A 15,291-nucleotide genomic window follows, 5' to 3' on the forward strand; every position below is an offset into this window, starting at 1 on the left:
TTCCTTTGGATTTCCTACATAGATCACATCAACTGCAGTTTGATTTCTTCCTTCCCGATTGGGATGCCCCTTATTTTTCTCGTCTTATTGCACGTCCTAGGACTTCCAGCGTGGTGTTGAAAAGCAGCGATAAGAAACATTCTGATCTTAGCAGGAACATTTTCTCTCACCATTGTGTGTAGGTTCTTGGTAAATGGTCTTCACCCAGTTGAGGGTCTCTGTTTTTATTAGCTGAGACAACGAGTGATCAGTCTTTTACTTTTATTAAAAGGTACTTGTGTAATGCAACATAACACAACCTGTCATGACTGATACAGGGAAAATCTGGGATTTATGATCCTGCTGGATTTTAGCTGAGGGTATTAGCAGTCTAGTTAGCATGAAACAATGGGACCTTGGACATATTGGCACACACCTATGGATCACCTTGTCGGGCGATGTGGTCCCAAGACAAATGTCTTTTAAAGGCAAAATTTTGAGGACACCATAAATTGGGAAGGCCTCAGAAACTCAACGACTGCAGGGTGGGGTGGTTCCTTTAAGTGCTAGGTAAACGCACCCAAATGCTTGTCTGCTCTCCCTGCACACTGGCTACGAGGAGCTGGGGCACCCATGCTGGAGGGGGGAGTTTCCTGGCGGAATCTTCAGGGGAACGAACGCCCAAGGTGACGTGTGCTTGGGCGAACACCCAGCAGGCCTGTCGAGAGGCTCCTGTGCCATTTTCACAGGTAACGCTCTCAACTGTCCTGACAGAAAATCATTTGGGAGAAATTGCTGGGTGCAGGGTGGTGGGACAAGCGAGTGCTGGAACAGAGCTGCAGGTCAGCCGAGGCGGCCGCAAACTGCGCTGCACGGCGCAACCCCTTCCTCCCCTACATCCAGGGATACGCACGCACGCACGCACGCACGCACGCACCCGCGAAGGCTGGGGAATGCTTTTCGCGCCGCTTTGGCTGTGCCCCACAGATTCTAATCATCTTTCAGTCCTAAACACTCTCTAATGTCCATTAGGAATTATTCTTTGACTCAGGTAATTTAGAAGTGTGCTGTTAAACTTCCAAATGACATTTTAACGATTACTTCTTAAAATTTAAATTGTGCCACGGCCAGATGATGTGCTTAGTACGATGTCAAGCCCTCGAAACGCCAGACTTGTTTTATGGAGGAGCAGATGGTCAGTTTTCATCCCCGTCCTGTGCTATAAACGTGTATGCTATTTCAGGTACGCTCCTGCACCCATCCGTGAGATCAGACTTGTAATCGTCATCAAACCTTCCATGTCTGCAAGTCCGATAACACAGCCACACCAGCTTCCTTGTGGCCACAATTTGTTTCTCAACTGGAGTTTAATCGAAAGAATTTTATTAACAGCTTTATTGAAATACAATCCACAGAGCGAACGGCCCACCTGGGTTTCCTCGGTTTGCATTCACTCTGGCTGCCTGCAGGCTTGGGCTTAATTCTGCACCTCGCTCCACCTTCCCCCCGCCCCCCTCGGTTCCAGTTTCACTTTCTCTCCTGCCTTCTGGTCCCACCCCACCCCACCCCACTCCATTTTTTCCCTTCCTCTTAGTTTAGCATGTACACGGTTTCTACCTTCAGTGGCTATCTTAGAATTGTTCGTGTGTATGTCTAGCTTCGATCTTAATTTTCACCCTTCTTAAAATAGACTTAGGATCGCTGAATCCTAATGATGCCTGAGGTTGGCAACACCTCCGGGCGACCAGAGGCTATGAGCTCCACCTTCGGCTGCAGCTACAGAGGCTGGATTTTCGTCCTTTCCGAGTGAGTTTCGGACTGACAGCAGCAGTCACCAAGGCCACTCCTTCCTTGCTGTTGTGAACAGGGGAGAAGAGGAAGGGGCCAGGTCCCCACCCCTCCACACTGCCCTCTCGCTCGTCACCTGCAAACCCTTCGGGAGCTTCTGGCCTCACAAGAGAAGGCTGAAGCCCAGGTCTGGTTCACCCTCTGGGGACTGAAGGACGTGGGCCCCTTCTCAACATTCCCCTTTGGTCGGGTGACCCAAGCCCTCCCGACGAGCCCACGTGTGACGGTGCGCCCCGCACCCGTGGGGGCTGCCCGGCGTGGCACGCCTTGCCCCTCTGGCCTCCCATGGACATGCAGCCAGGGGCCGGGGTGCGGTGCGGCCACTCGGCCGCGGCCCTCACGCTAGGCCGGCCCGCTGCAGGTCCTGGGGCAGGATCCGGCCCTTCTTGCGGGCCTTCTCCCGGCGCCGCTCGGCCCTCGCCACCTTCTTCCTGCGCAGGTTCTGGCGCCGCTGGTCCTGCCGCCGCTGCATCTTGTCCACCACGTGGGCCGTGCGCTTCTCCCACCGGCGCTGCCGCTGCGCGCGCCGCTTCTCCTTGCGCTGCAGGGCCGCCTGCAGCAGGTGCTGGTCGTCACGGACCCTCACGCCCTCGGCCTTGTACAGCGCATCGGTCCACCGCATCTTGGCCTCCAGCTCCCGGGCCTGCCCCGCGTCCCGCTCCCGGAGCTGCTCCAACCGGCTCTGCCGCGCCTGCAGCCGCTCCAGCAGCTGCCGGTAGTTCCTGCCCGTCAGCGGCGTCAGGTTCCCCTTGAGCTTCTGCCGCTTCTCCTTGCGGCGCTGCGCGCGGCTGGTGGGCGGCTCCGCGCTCACCTCCACCTGGGGGAGAAGCGGCCGTCAGCACCAACGCGCACGCGCGCGCCCGGGGCGAGGGCGCCGCCAGCGCCGACGCGCACGCGCCAGGCCCGCCCCACCTTGGTGAAGAGCAGCCCCGTCTGCCGGCCCGTCTGCCGGCCCGCCGCAGGGCTGGGTGCCGCGGGCGCGGGCGGCGCGGCCTCCGCGGCCTGGGCCGCCTTCTCGTTGGCTCTCAGCTCCTTCCGCTTCCTCTTCCTCCGGTCCCGCTCCTGCTTCCGCCGCCGCCTTTTCTCCAAGGCGGCGGGAGACAGCTCCTCAGTGCCGCCCTGGAGGAGAAAGCGGGGTTCAGCCTTGAGGTCCTGGGGCGCCCAGCACGTGGGCTCAGGGCCGGGAGGCACGAGAGGACGCCCCTGAGCAGGGCAGGGGCCCCACCGAGTTCAGCGTTCCACTCGGACATGACCTACCACAAAATGCAGGTGACTCCGAAGGAACAAGGGGACCCCCCCCCCCCCCCCGCGTCAGAACACGCTCTGGTGCACAGGCAGCCGGCAGCACTCCGCAAACACGGGTTCACTAAATCTCCCCCATGAGCCACTCCAGGGGACGCTGTCCCCCACTTTAGACTTCAGGACCAGGTGGCTTAGCCAAGGCCGCCACCCAGAACTGGGCGTTGGTCAAACGAGTCAGCGCCCGTGCAAACCGCAGCACTATTATGTGGTGACAGTGACCAGCCGTGCTTCACCTACAGCCTTCCTCACCTGGGGCCAAGCAGAGCACCCAGGCCAGCCTGCCCTAGATCTGCACTCCAGGAAAGCAGCCCAAGCCCGGGTCACCCCTCAGGACCCGGCCCCTGGTGCCTGCCCAGACTGCTACAGAAGGGTGCTGGGGGGCTGTCCCCACACTGCAAGAGGCCTGGTTGAAGTTTCCAGGGAAAGGGCAGTGGTGGCCAGGTTGGAGGAGGGCCAACGCCAACTCAGGTGTCAGTGTGTGCTGTGACTATCATGTCAGGCAGGTCACCTCGCCCCAGGCCCTTCACAGAGCTGTCGGGACATTGAGATGGACAGAAGTGTCACCAGAGTGGTGTTCAACAAAGGCACCTTCCCAGAGAAAGCAGGCTGAGCCTCTCCTAGGCCAGCAAAGGGCAGGCGACTCTGGGATGAACCTCCCAAGACGAGAACACAGGATAGAGCTGCCGGGCGCTGGCAGGACCCACCGCCCCAGGCGCCTCCCGTCAGCCCATCTCACAGAAACGCTGGCCAGGCCCACGATGGCCGGCAGCGCTGGGAGCCGCCCCGCAGGGGGGAAACCACTGCAGCAAACGGCGCTCCCGGCACCCCAAAGTCGCCCCCGCCTACCTGGCCCCGGGCCTCCTGGATCTTTTCGTGCAGTCGCTGCCGCAGAACGTCCAGGGCAAAGAGGGAGTCGGGCTCTGCGGCCAGCCCACCTGCAAGCGGGGAGTGGGAGGACTGAAAGGGGGCGGCCTCCCGGCCTTTCCCGCCGCCTCCCGGCCTTTCCCGCCGCCTCCTGGGCCAGCTTCAAAGCCTGAGTCTCCCGCACTGCCCTCCCCCTGCTGGCCACGTGAGGATCTGCACTGCAGTTCCAGTAACTTGCACTCCGCTTCTGGAATGAGGATTGGCCCCCCAGGACGCCCTCCAGCACAGGACATCCTTGTGTCCTTGTGTGTTATGAGAAAATCCTCTGACAGGGCAAGCCACACCAGCCTCCCTCTTCAGCTTCTGCAGCCTGCGGTCCCCCTGAACAAGTCGGCTCTCACGACACCCTCTCAGAAGCTTGAGGGCAGTGACGTCCTTCAAGCCAAGCTGCTCTGGGTCCTCACAGCCTTGCCCCTTGCCAGATCCCAGCCACCACCCGGCCTGGCACTGCCGTGCATTTCCTGGGATCCCAGCCACCCACAGCGTCCCTGTGATCTGCCCACTGAAGCTTGCTCTTTGGGACGTCTCCCACGATCCCACCGTGCCTAGCGGTATCTTTTCTTATGACCAAAAATGACCACGTTTGCATGGATCCCCACCGGCCCTGCCCAACATCCCAGAGCTCTGCACCTGTGGGGCCCCCCGTGGAGCCGGAGGCCTTCTCATCCTTCACTACAGCTGGCTTCCCGGCTCCAGAAGCTGCCAGAGACTTCTCCCCCAGGGTCTGGGCCCTGGGCTCCGCGACCTTCTCCTGTCGCTCACGGGATTTCTTCTGTGGTCTCTTCCTCTTCTTTTTGGGGGCTCTGGCAGTTTCTGAGCCTTGAGTTTTGCCAGCTAAAATACAAAATGAGAAAGAGCTGTTGTCCCAATCTGTGTGACCCATTCAACAGGCAGGAGGCCTTGTAAAGGCTTTGATCCCAGAGGGGTGCTGAAAGAAAGTGAATCCGGATGGAGGCTCTGGAGACCCTTATCCACAGAGCGGCAGCGCATGCTGCCCAGGGGAAGCAGACCGGCCCCGCACATCGAAACCCTGAGCGGCAGACACACACGCGACCCAGCAGCCGGCTGTGAGAATCCACCCCCGGTATGCGCAAAGATTTGGCCTTGGAACGTTCATCACGACGCTGTTGGGAAAAAAAACAACTAGGAAAACCTGAATATCCACCTATGGGGACACGCTGTGGCACTCCACTAGGTAGCCATCAAAAATGAGGACATGAGCTTTCATTTTAAGAACTGGAGAACATGTTTACATTTTAAATGGAAAACAGTACGAATTACTTTAATAAGCACATTATTACTCATAGAAAAATGACTAGAAATACACAGCTCTAAGTTGTAACTGAACGATGAGAAAACTCACGTTTTCTGACCTTCTATAACGGGCACATTTTCCTTGTATAAAGTCGCTTTTCCTCCGCCAGGCCCGCGCCAGCCCGCCGCGCTCCCCTCCTCCCGGCTCGGGCATGCTGCCGCCCAGCTCCCCGCAGGCCCGTTCGCCTGTTCCGCCTGCTGTGCACCTACTTCCCGCGGGTCGCCTGTCACCCCTGTCATGTCAACCCACGTCGCGGGAGCCACCTTCTGCCTGCCTTGTCCCCACAGTGCGCATCCCACAAGGTCACTTCCTCCGAACTCCGGCAGTACTTCCTGCCGGGTGGGCAGATGGCGCGGAGACCCTCGGACCCCCAGGCTGATGTCCCCGACAAGCAGGGAACCAGCGTTGGCTTTAACATCACATATTCCCTTCTAGTGTGTTCCGTGCTTGTGCCGCGCGTCCACCTGGAGGCTCTTCGGGGTGCGGTGTGGGGGACGCGCGGGCTCCGCAGCGGCAGGGAGCGGGGCGCCCCCTCCCGAAGCCCTCCCAGGACGGGCCCCGGGCCGCGCGTTACCCGACTTGCGCTTCCGCGGCTCCGGGCTGGGCTGGGCGCAGATCTTCCTGGCCAGGCCCTGCAGGTAGGCGTCCTTGGCGAGCAGAGATGCCATGTCGGGGGCCCGGGGGGCGGGCGGGGCTCACTCGGGGGCCTGCGGCGGGCAGGCGGCCGGGGCGCGGGGCGTGGGACGCGCGCACGCACCCGGGTCCCCGGGCCGCGCTCGCCGGAAGCGCCGCGTGCGCAGGCGCCGCGCGCGGGGCTCCACCGGCCCGGCCGGGCTCCGCCGGGGGCGGGGCGCGGGGCGCAAGGCACTGTGGGCCGCGGGTGGCCGCGGGGGGCGGTGCGTGCGGTCTGTGGGGCCTCGGACCCCCGGCTGGAGGCTGGGGCGGTGCTGGTGAGCCCCCGGCCGCCCTCTGCGCCCCGACCCCGGCACAGTACCCCGTACACACTAGGCGCTCAATAACTAGGGGCGACAGGATGAGGCCGGCAGTAATGCGGTGCTTTGGGGGCGCAGACCCCAAGTGGAAGCGGGCGAACCCCGGGGCTCCGAGCGGTGAGGACGTCAAAAGGCCCTTTGAAAACGCTGCTAATGGGATCTGTTTGAAGCATGAAGAACTTCCCTGTCTCCGCCGCCCTCTGCCGGGAGGGGATGTCTCTGGGCGACGATGATGTCGTCGTTACGATCCGCTGCGTGATCTCGGCCTCACACTCATTGAGCCAGACACATGTCCCTTCTGGAACCGTCGGTTTTGACTATCAAAGCGAGGGGCACTGAAGGGACCGGGACACAAGTGACAGGGACGGGTCCTCTTTCAGTGGGACTCCAGCCCACACCCCAAGCGTGGCGGGATCTGACCTGTGTCTCCATCCCCAGGGCGGTCTTGGAGGCCTTGCTGTCTTCACTGGGCGGGTTGGTAGAGGTCACCAGAGTTGCCACACGACAGCGTGGGAGAAAAGTTGCGTTCTGAACGCAGACCCTGATTATGGGCCCTGCTCATGTCGGTACCTTTCTGTGCCAGGTGCCGAGGTTCAAGCGGCCCTTCTTCCCTCCTCCCCAAACCCTGTCTGCACGCGGCCTCCAGGACCCCAGACAGCCGGCCTGCCCCCTCTACCCCGCTTCTCTGGGTCTCCAAACCACTTCTTTTCCGCCCACTCCCTCTGCTCAGTGGTCCCTTTGGGGCTCGTGGCTTGACTGTGAGGACCCCTGAACGCCAGACCCACATCTGAGCACCCAACACACACCTGCACCTGCTGTGTACAGAGCAGGTACCTGACCTCCTGTCCCATCTTCCCACACTGCCTTCCTTCCCATCTGTCAAGGCGGGTCTGCTCCCACCCAGCCCGGGAGGCAGACCTTAAGGCCACCCTGACTCAGTCCCTCATCTAATCTTGAGTGAATCCTGCTGGCTTTCCCTTCAAACGTATCTGGAATTCTACTCGACCTATCCTGACCACATCCTGATCCTGCTCTAGATTTTAAAACACTATCAGAAATAATAACTAAGTGCGATGCAAAAATAAAAATAGGCAGAAAAAGGCATTTGGGGAAATTGAAAAGTTATACTAGATGTTTATGGAATTCATTGGGGGTTGATGCTGGCATTGTGCCATGGAGAATGCTGCTTTTCTTAGAGGGGGTGACGAGTACTTGGGGATGAGCGCCATGACGTTCAGATGAATTTCTATGCGCAAGTGCAACCTGCAGAATGGGGGCTGCACGCCGGCCTCTGCGTCACCTTGGTAATGTTTCCAGGGGTTTGACCATCTAGTGAAAAGTTGGGGATAAAAAGGCGATAAAGACCAGGGTTTAGCATCACATGGAGGCCACTGGGGATGTTGACACGTGCAGTTTGGCCAGGTCGTGAGGAAGCCGCCAGAGGCGGCAGGTGAGACTCTGAAGCCGAGAGCCCGTTTCCCCGGGCTCTGCCGCCAGGGGCGCGGGCTGCGGAGGGCGAGGCGGCTGGGAGCTGCTTTGCTTTAAGTGAAAAGAAGTAACTCCGTTTTCCAGGGAGGACAATGGCGCTAGCCCGGGGGGTAGAAGCGACGAGACAGGTGCTCGTGTCGCAGGTGTGTGGAAAGAAGACGACCCGAACCCCGCCGCTCCGCGGCACACGCCTCTCTCCTTCTGCACACGTGCTTCCGTTGGCTGTCATCTTTTTTCTTCCTTAGTGGTCAAGTTACTTCTGCAATTAAACTGTTTCAGGAAGAGATGGCCGCCCATCCCGTCGATGGGGAAACTCACCGAGAGAAGCAACGTCCCCAGCCCGCCCCAGGCGGCCACCTCTCTGGTGCCTCCGCTTGGCCGTGGGGCTCTCTGGGACCCGAGATGGGTGTCAGCTTGTGTCCCTCCCTGTCCAAGGCTGGACCGTGGGCTGTCACCTCCTCCATACACCGGGCCGATGGTGTCCTTCATGAGGAGACACAGCACACTGGTGTTACAGGGGAGGGTCCCCACTTTCTCAGGTAACCCTGGCAGTGGCACCGGCCTACTGTTCCGTCTAGACGGAGCCCTGATCTCTGCCACTTCGCTTCCCAGCTCTGCGACCGTGGGTACAACACGCCCACCCCTTCCCAACACGTGGCCACTGCTCCCTGAAATGCAGGCGACAACAGCACCGACTCGGGGTGCAGTGACAACTAGAAAGGACCAGACGTGCAGGTGCACAGGAAGGGCAGCAGTTTTTCATTCACCAGATACTAAGGGTCCAGGTCCCAGGCAGTCTGAGGCAACGGGAACGCAGCCATGACCCCAGACTGACCGAGTCCCCGCTTGCCCAGGGCCCCCACGGGAGGAGGCGGACCAGGGTGTCCAGGAGCGGTAACTCCCACGGCCGGGGAGATCACCGGTGATTCCGGACCAATCAGGTCCGAGCGAGAAAGAACCAGCCAACGCCAAGGGCAGCACGGCTTTTATTCGATGGTCCTGCTGAAGAACAGCCGGAAGGTGTACGCAGACGCCCTGCCGGCCCATGTGCGACCGGCGGCACCCCAGCCCTGCAGCGCCCCTCGGGGCGACGCGGCGTGGTGGCCATGCACAGGGCGCCTGGCCGAAGGGCTAGCAACGTCCACTCAGAGCGCCCCATCTTAAACAGCAGGCTCGGGCCATGTCCCCAGACATCAGGCGCCCGCCCTGCCCTGCTGTGAGGTCCTCGGCCGGGTGAAGTGCCCTGGACAATGACCAGACGTGACTTCGGAAGACTGGGCCACCCTGGCAAGGGCTGGGGGAGCTACTTTCCCCCGACACCCCTGGGTGGGCTGTCCCTGTGCTGAGGTGCCCAAGGAGGCCACAGTGGCTCCCCAAGCGGAAACCAAGGCTGAGAGGAAGGAGGCTGGACGGCCGGGAGCCATGGATTTTGTTCCCAAGACCCTGGGCTGGGGCGTGGGAGGCTCAGGGGTGCTCCGTGGGGCCAGGGCCGCTGGCGTGGGAGTGGGCAGGGGCTGCAGCCTGCAGGGGGCCAGTGCTGGGCTCCGGGGACGCCAGCAGAGGGGCCGAGTGGCCATCAGCGGTGTCTGTGTCGAGGTCCAGCCTCCAGTAAGCTTCGCACAGAGGCAGATCGTTAGCTTCGCACAGACTGGAGCTTTTCCACCACCAGAAACCCAGGGAGAGACAGGAGCAGGCAGAGTGGAAGCCGGCGGAGGGAAAAGCGAGACAGAAGCAGAGTTAAGAAGACGGGCCGCGCCCCGAGCTGCCTCTCCCCGCCCCCCCTCTGGGCTGGCCTGGCTGAGCGGGCGGAGCGTGGGGGGCCCCCTTGCTTCAGGGTCCTTCGGCATCCTGAAGTGGGCAGCCTCCGGGACCGGCAACGCAGGTCCGCGTGACCTCGGCAGCGCCCCGCGCTCATCGACTGCGTGTCGTCCTGTCGCACGGCGGCCCTGGCTCCTGCTGCTCACGCCCCTCCTGCAGGGAGCTGCCGGTGTCGCCGGCACTGGGAACCAGCGTGCACAGCTCCGTGTGGTCTCTCCACGGCCCCCACGCTTTACGAGGAGCCTGAAGGCTGACGCCCTGTCGTTCCCGGGTCTGCCCCTGGCATCCCGCCCTGTGCCACTGCGCCCGCTGTGCGACCTCGAACGTCTAACGCCGCCGCTGGGGAGCTCGGGATGCAGGCGCAGAGCGCGGCGCACGACGGCTTCCGAGGCGGGCTCGGGGGCAGGACGGACCCTCACTTGTCTCGCTGGGTTCTCCCCCTGCAACCTGCCCTGCTTCTCGTTCCCTGCCTGTCCCCTCCCTGGCTCTTGCCGTCAGTGTTGAGTCTCAGAAACCACCCTGGGCACAGAGCAGCGGCCCTCGAACAGCAGAGGGTGAGAGGCAGAGAAAGAGCGAGTCACGAGCGGAAAGCGTGCGAGCAAGCGTGGAGACGGGCCTCGGAGGGTGGAGGGCGGGCTCAGCGCTGGGGACTCGGCGGTGGTGCACGCTGGGCGGACGAGCAGGATGAGCACACGGCCCGCAGGCCCTGACTCAGCCAAGCCCTGGCCACTTACAGGCCCTACAGACGAGGGAGGAACTTGGCCTCCTGAGGCACCAGGGACAGCTGGAAGGGCCACCAGGCTGGCCCAGAGCCCCCCTGGGTGACCCAGAGACTGACGGTAGGACGTGCGTGGGAAGCCTGGCGCTCAGGCTCCCTGCGTTCCCCCCCAGCCCTGCTGAGCGCCTCTGGGCAGGTCCCCTCCTCTCCGCCCTTGACCCCAGGAGGCAGGGCTGAGTGCCATCCTGCAGCCGCTCAGCCCAGAGGCCTGGCCCTGGGAGGTGACAGGGACAAACCCGGGGATGTGAAGGGATTCTGCAGAACCAGCAGGGCTGCGAGCCACGGCCCCAGAGGGGTCTGAAGCCGCCACTCAGGACCCGTCTCTGACGGCCTGGTGTGTCAGGAGGCGTCGCCATGGGCCTGCTGAGCCGATGGGTATCAGGGACCGGGAGGCCCCAGCATGCTCTGGGAAGTCCAGAACGGCTCCGACTCGGCAGTGACACACTGTCACTTCCCACAGAGGCCAAGAGGGGCAGGGACCATGAAGGGTGGCACCAAGTCTAAGGCTGGGAAACCAAGCCCCAGACCACAGACCACGCTGGCTCTCGGCACCTGTGGTCCCAGGATTTAAAACCTACACCGGACACAGGAAGGACAGGTCTGTCCGGGCGAGGGCAGAAGAGGACGCGACCTCCGTGTCTGCTGGACCGACTCTTGGTCTCCCAAGCTAACAGGGATGGAGGGGTGAGGCCTCCCGGCCTCCAGCCTCAGTTTCCCCATATGAATTACACTGGGGTTTCTCAGGCCCCTCTAGCTCAAAACGACCTCAGAGGCCCCACGAGGGCCGGGGCGACGGGTCTTGCCCACTGCCCCGGGCCCGGCCGAGGTCTGGCATGCAGGACGGGTTGAACTGACGGGGAAGCATGGGTCCCCGTACTCGGGCCTGGCTTCCAAGGCCATCTCTGCTTAGGCTGTCTCTCCTCCTCCCCAGGCCCCCGCCCTGCCCCCAACCACAGTGTGGGGTTCAGTGATGCCCACAGGGAACGGCCTCCCTGGGCAGCCCTGGTGTCCTGGGCGGCCAAGAGGAGTTAGTCCAGCCTTCCTTAAACATTGACTAAAAAGCTAAAGGGAGCAGACGGTTTCAAAAAGAGGCGGTCGGCACCCGGGGCAGAAACGCTGGCCCAGGCCTCCCTCCTCCAGGCGAGGACCCCGCCTGTGAAGTCCTGCGGTTTTCACCCCGACTGCCCGGCCCGGGGCACGGTGTACACTGTCTGCCGATCAAACGCTCTGACCATGAGCTCTGCTCGGACACTGGGCGCGGGGCTCCGCTGCCGAGACCAGGCAGGGGGTCTGGAAAATCGGGGCCTTCGCGGCTGCGGGGCCAGCCGCGCCGCACCTGCTGGCGGGCCCAGGTCCGCAGGGCCGGCCCTATTTGTACCTGGACGAGTAATACTCCTCCTCCAGCTCGTAGAGGTCGATGGAGACCTCGTCCCGCAGGGTGATGAGCTTCCGGTCGCACTCCTCCTGCAGCGCACGGAGCTGCTGGTTGCGCTGGTCGATGGCCTCGTTCACCGACGGGAAGTCGTTGAGGATGAGGAACTGCTTGAGGTCGGACACCAGCTTCATCAGGGACTCTCCGGCTCGGACCTGTGGCAGTCGGAACGGGCGGGCAGGTGAGAGCGTGACAGAGCCCTGCCTCCACATGCCTGATGCCAGCCAGGCAAAGGCCTCAGGTTCCTCATCTGCAACGCGCAGCTTCACAGGGTCCTCGTGAGACATAAGTGAGAGAGCCAGAAGGCCGCTTACCGGAGGACAGTGGCCCCGGCACCCACCTCGGCTGCATGAGATGCCTCCGCGGCAGCCCCCGGAGATGGCATGTGCCATCGGCTCCCCGGTCCCTGCCCTCTCTTGGCCCCTGGCTTCCGCCCCACTGCTACAGACCTCCAATCATGCAAATTACGCAAGCACACAGTCTGCCTCGGGAAACCTCCGAGCCCAGGGAGAACACCGCCATCACATCAACCACCTGCCCTGCCCTGCCCGGGGGTGGCGTGCCTGCCAGCTGGGCAGGTCCCTCTGGGACCTTTTCCTACAGGTGCTTGTCTGCGGGCACACACCTCTGGAGCAGATGTGCTTGTTCTGGGACATCAGAAGGGACCAACATCCCGTTTGATTTGGCAATTTGCTTTTGCCTTTGTAATGCATCTTGGAGAACTTTCTCATCAGCAAGAAAGGGCCGATCTCTTTCCAAGCACTGCATAGCACTCTACAGCAGGGGACTCAGACCCCCGGGCAGCAGACTGCCACCGGTCCAGGGCCTGTTAGGAACTAGGTGGCACAGCAGGAGGTGCGCGGCGGGCAAGCGAGCAAAGCTTCGCCTATATTCACAGCCTTTCCCCAGCACCGGCATCACCGCCTCAGCTCCGCCTCAGCTCATCAGGCGTTAGGTTCTCATGGGAACGCTGGTCTCTGGTGCCAAAAAGGTTGGCGACCACTGCTCTACAGGACAGATGTGGCCAGCTTTCTGCCCACCCCTCACACACTGCCATGAACAGCCCTCCTCTTGAGGGGAGTCTCCTGAGAAGTGGTTTGCCCACCACCCAGAAAACCTCAGTGGGAACCCCAAGGCACTGGAGCCCGGGCCGGGCCCTCCATCTGGTGACTCACAATGTTGGCGGCTCGCACGTGCATCTCGTAATTGTCCTGCTCACCCTGAGTGGCTCTGGACACCTGTGTCTCGTCCTCAATCTGAGGGCAAACAAGAAAGCCTGGCATGGGCAGGTGCCCGGCCCACAGGCAGCTGCCGGGTGGCAGCACACCCGCACCCCGCCCGGCTGTCTACGGTGGGTGCTGCTACCCAGATCTCAGACAATGGTCAGCTTCCCTCCCTCGTTCTGCTTCGTCAGGACAGATGGATGCCTACCTACTGCTGGGCCAGGTGCACGGAGGCCTCGGCCCAGGCTTTCTGGGGTATGGAGTGTCACTAGCTCGGGCGCTCAGTAAACTGAGTAGATGAGTAAAAAGATGATGTGTTAAGTAACTATTTCTAGAACCCCTCCTGGGTGCCGGGCACCATGTTAAGCTCTCGACCACCGTTATCTTATGAGATTCTCAGAAACCTGGACGGCACCTCCAGTTTATAGGTGAGAAAGACCAGAGAGCATGCCAGGTGTGTCTCAGGTGGTAAATGCAGGAGCCAGAAGTCCTGCCTGACCTATGTTGTCTGAGGTCCAGGCTATTAAGCCCTGGACAGGGCTTCCCCAAGGGCCTTGCACAGGCTGGGGTCAGGGCCGGGCTTCCTGGGTTCAAATCCTGGCTCTGCCAGTTATTAGCAGAATGATCTGGTGAGCCTCAGTTTCCTCTGAAAATGGAGAGGACAGTGGTACCTGCTTCGCAGGGTCTTGTGAAGGTTACATGGGACAGGACACAAACAGCCCTCCCAGCACCGCCTGATGTGTTGTGAATGCTAAACAGATGCTAGCCTTCATCACCACCCTTCCTGCTCAAACGAGCCTTCCAAGTCTGCAGCGGTCATGCTAATCTCCAGGCCCCGTGACCCCAGAGCTGACCGTCCTGCCCACCTGTGGGGCCTTCCCCAGCTCCTCTCTGTGATCACACTCACTCGCAATAGCTATGATGTCTGGGTCCCCGTCAGGTCCCGCAGAGACTCATCCAATCAGCGCAAGGCCCCTCTGATGCAGGGGAAACCGAGGCGCCGCGCGATGGAGCCCCCATCCGTAAACCCATGGTAATAAGTGGTGCGGGATGTTGAATCTGATGATTTGACTAGAGTCCCCTAGAGCTGCCTCGCCAGGACCTGCAATTCGTTGGTTCCTTTATTTACCTGTTGACCCGTTTGCTTTCATTGACCCCCCTGCTGCTCTACAAAATGTTCTCCCCAGGGGGACCAAGGGTCTCGCCCGGGTGTTCCCTGCTGCGGTATCGCCACCACCTGGAACAAAGCACTGGTCACACTGTTGACCACAGCGGGGCAGTCACTCTCTCCACGTCCTGAGCCTTCCCTTGGTCCCTGGACGGGCAGGGGACCTGCCGGCCGCACCCACCTTGGTGGTCTTGATGATCTCAGCGAAGTTGTCCATGATGGACTTGACATCATCCTTAAGCCGCTTGTTGTAAGACTGCAGCAGTGTCTCCTTGCTCTGCGGCAGGGCTCTCTGCTGGGCCATGGCGGGGCCTCTGGCCGGCAGGGGGCGGCGGCCTGGGGCTAACGGTCAGCACCTGGGGCGCAGAGCCTGGTGTGAGCAGAGTCAGGGCCAGCCGCCCACCCTCCATGCCCCACCTCGGCAGAACGTGCAGATCTGCTGGGATTCCCTTTCGGCGAAGTGAGCTCGTCCGAGATATTCGCGCACAGGTGCGCCGCGGGGTCTCACGCCCCCTCCGCGGGCGAGTTCATCCTAGGGCTGCTAAGGAGCCGGCAAGCCCCGATTTCTCCGAGGCCAGGCCCACGCGTGTCCGCGAGAGGCCTGCAGGTCCCCGCCCGCGCCACTCCTCCGCTGGACAGGTCCTTGCGACTCTGCCCGCTCCACGCGCAGCGCCACCTCCCGAGGCCTCTGCCCTCCGCCGCGCCGTCGGCCGCCCCGCTCCGGGGTCTTCCCCGGACCACCGCCCTCCCCGCGCCCCGGCGCGCGGCCCAACGACCGAACTCGCGGCCTTTGAGCCATTCTGGGGTCAATGAGAGGCCACTCACCCCGATGCTCACACCTGGTCCGCAGACCCCGAGCCCGGCGAACTCCTGGCCCGGACGGGATCCGGGAAGGAGAAGGCAGTCCCGGAGAAGTCCCGGTTCCCCGCGCTTCTCCGCGCTTCTCCGCGACAAGACCGCGGGCCACGGTCTCCACGCCCCTTCCGGCCTCGCAGACCCGCTTCCCGCTCTGGGCGACGCCCCC

At 62.0% G+C, this 15,291-nt stretch overlaps 2 protein-coding genes across 7 annotated transcripts; both read right to left on the reverse strand.

Annotated features, from left to right (window-relative positions):
- Positions 1 to 204: 204 nt before the first annotated feature.
- On the reverse strand, positions 205 to 6,125 carry SURF6 (surfeit 6). Of its 2 annotated transcripts, none has more exons than XM_016153012.2 (5): positions 5,943 to 6,125; positions 4,684 to 4,887; positions 3,976 to 4,064; positions 2,740 to 2,946; positions 205 to 2,644 (listed from the first exon to the last, which is right to left on the reverse strand). In XM_016153012.2, the coding sequence occupies exons 1-5, from the start codon at positions 6,034 to 6,036 to the stop codon at positions 2,165 to 2,167; spliced, it is 1,074 nt and encodes a 357-aa protein (XP_016008498.2). In that variant the 5' UTR covers positions 6,037 to 6,125; the 3' UTR covers positions 205 to 2,164. The 2 variants fall into 2 exon arrangements, with proteins under 2 accessions (XP_016008498.2, XP_036074101.1); XM_036218208.1 differs by lacking the exon at positions 5,943 to 6,125 and adding an exon at positions 5,632 to 5,900.
- A 1,230-nt stretch (positions 6,126 to 7,355) lies between these two features.
- On the reverse strand, positions 7,356 to 15,242 carry MED22 (mediator complex subunit 22). Of its 5 annotated transcripts, XM_036218212.1 has the most exons (6): positions 15,093 to 15,241; positions 14,449 to 14,623; positions 13,052 to 13,132; positions 11,823 to 12,031; positions 8,206 to 8,331; positions 7,356 to 8,107 (listed from the first exon to the last, which is right to left on the reverse strand). In XM_036218212.1, the coding sequence occupies exons 2-6, from the start codon at positions 14,569 to 14,571 to the stop codon at positions 8,074 to 8,076; spliced, it is 573 nt and encodes a 190-aa protein (XP_036074105.1). In that variant the 5' UTR covers positions 14,572 to 14,623; positions 15,093 to 15,241; the 3' UTR covers positions 7,356 to 8,073. The 5 variants fall into 5 exon arrangements, with proteins under 5 accessions (XP_036074105.1, XP_016008505.1, XP_036074106.1 ...); XM_016153019.2 differs by lacking the exon at positions 8,206 to 8,331 and having other exon boundaries at positions 15,093 to 15,238; XM_036218213.1 differs by lacking the exon at positions 8,206 to 8,331 and having other exon boundaries at positions 7,356 to 8,118; positions 15,093 to 15,238.
- Between the last annotated feature and the right edge of the window lie 49 nt (positions 15,243 to 15,291).

This window comes from Rousettus aegyptiacus, unplaced genomic scaffold (assembly GCF_014176215.1).
Source record: "Rousettus aegyptiacus isolate mRouAeg1 unplaced genomic scaffold, mRouAeg1.p scaffold_m13_p_3, whole genome shotgun sequence".
In the NCBI taxonomy this organism is placed as follows: Eukaryota; Metazoa; Chordata; class Mammalia; order Chiroptera; family Pteropodidae; genus Rousettus; species Rousettus aegyptiacus.

What these genes read in the sequence shown, in the direction of transcription:
- SURF6 (XM_016153012.2), bottom strand. Translation starts at nt 6,036, where the DNA reads ATGGCATCTCTGCTCGCCAAGGACGCCTACCTGCAGGGCCTGGCCAGG. An exon ending in GCCGCGGAAGCGCAAGTCGG is followed by an intron (nt 4,888 to 5,942) that starts GTAACGCGCGGC and finishes TTTGTATTTTAG; the next exon opens with CTGGCAAAACTCAAGGCTCA. An exon ending in CTCCACGGGGGGCCCCACAG is followed by an intron (nt 4,065 to 4,683) that starts GTGCAGAGCTCT and finishes CCCCGCTTGCAG; the next exon opens with GTGGGCTGGCCGCAGAGCCC.
- MED22 (XM_016153015.2), bottom strand. Translation starts at nt 14,571, where the DNA reads ATGGCCCAGCAGAGAGCCCTGCCGCAGAGCAAGGAGACACTGCTGCAG. An exon ending in ACGTGCGAGCCGCCAACATT is followed by an intron (nt 12,032 to 13,051) that starts GTGAGTCACCAG and finishes CGACTGCCACAG; the next exon opens with GTCCGAGCCGGAGAGTCCCT. An exon ending in GAGGAGTATTACTCGTCCAG is followed by an intron (nt 9,503 to 11,822) that starts GTACAAATAGGG and finishes GTGGTGGAAAAG; the next exon opens with CTCCAGTCTGTGCGAAGCTA.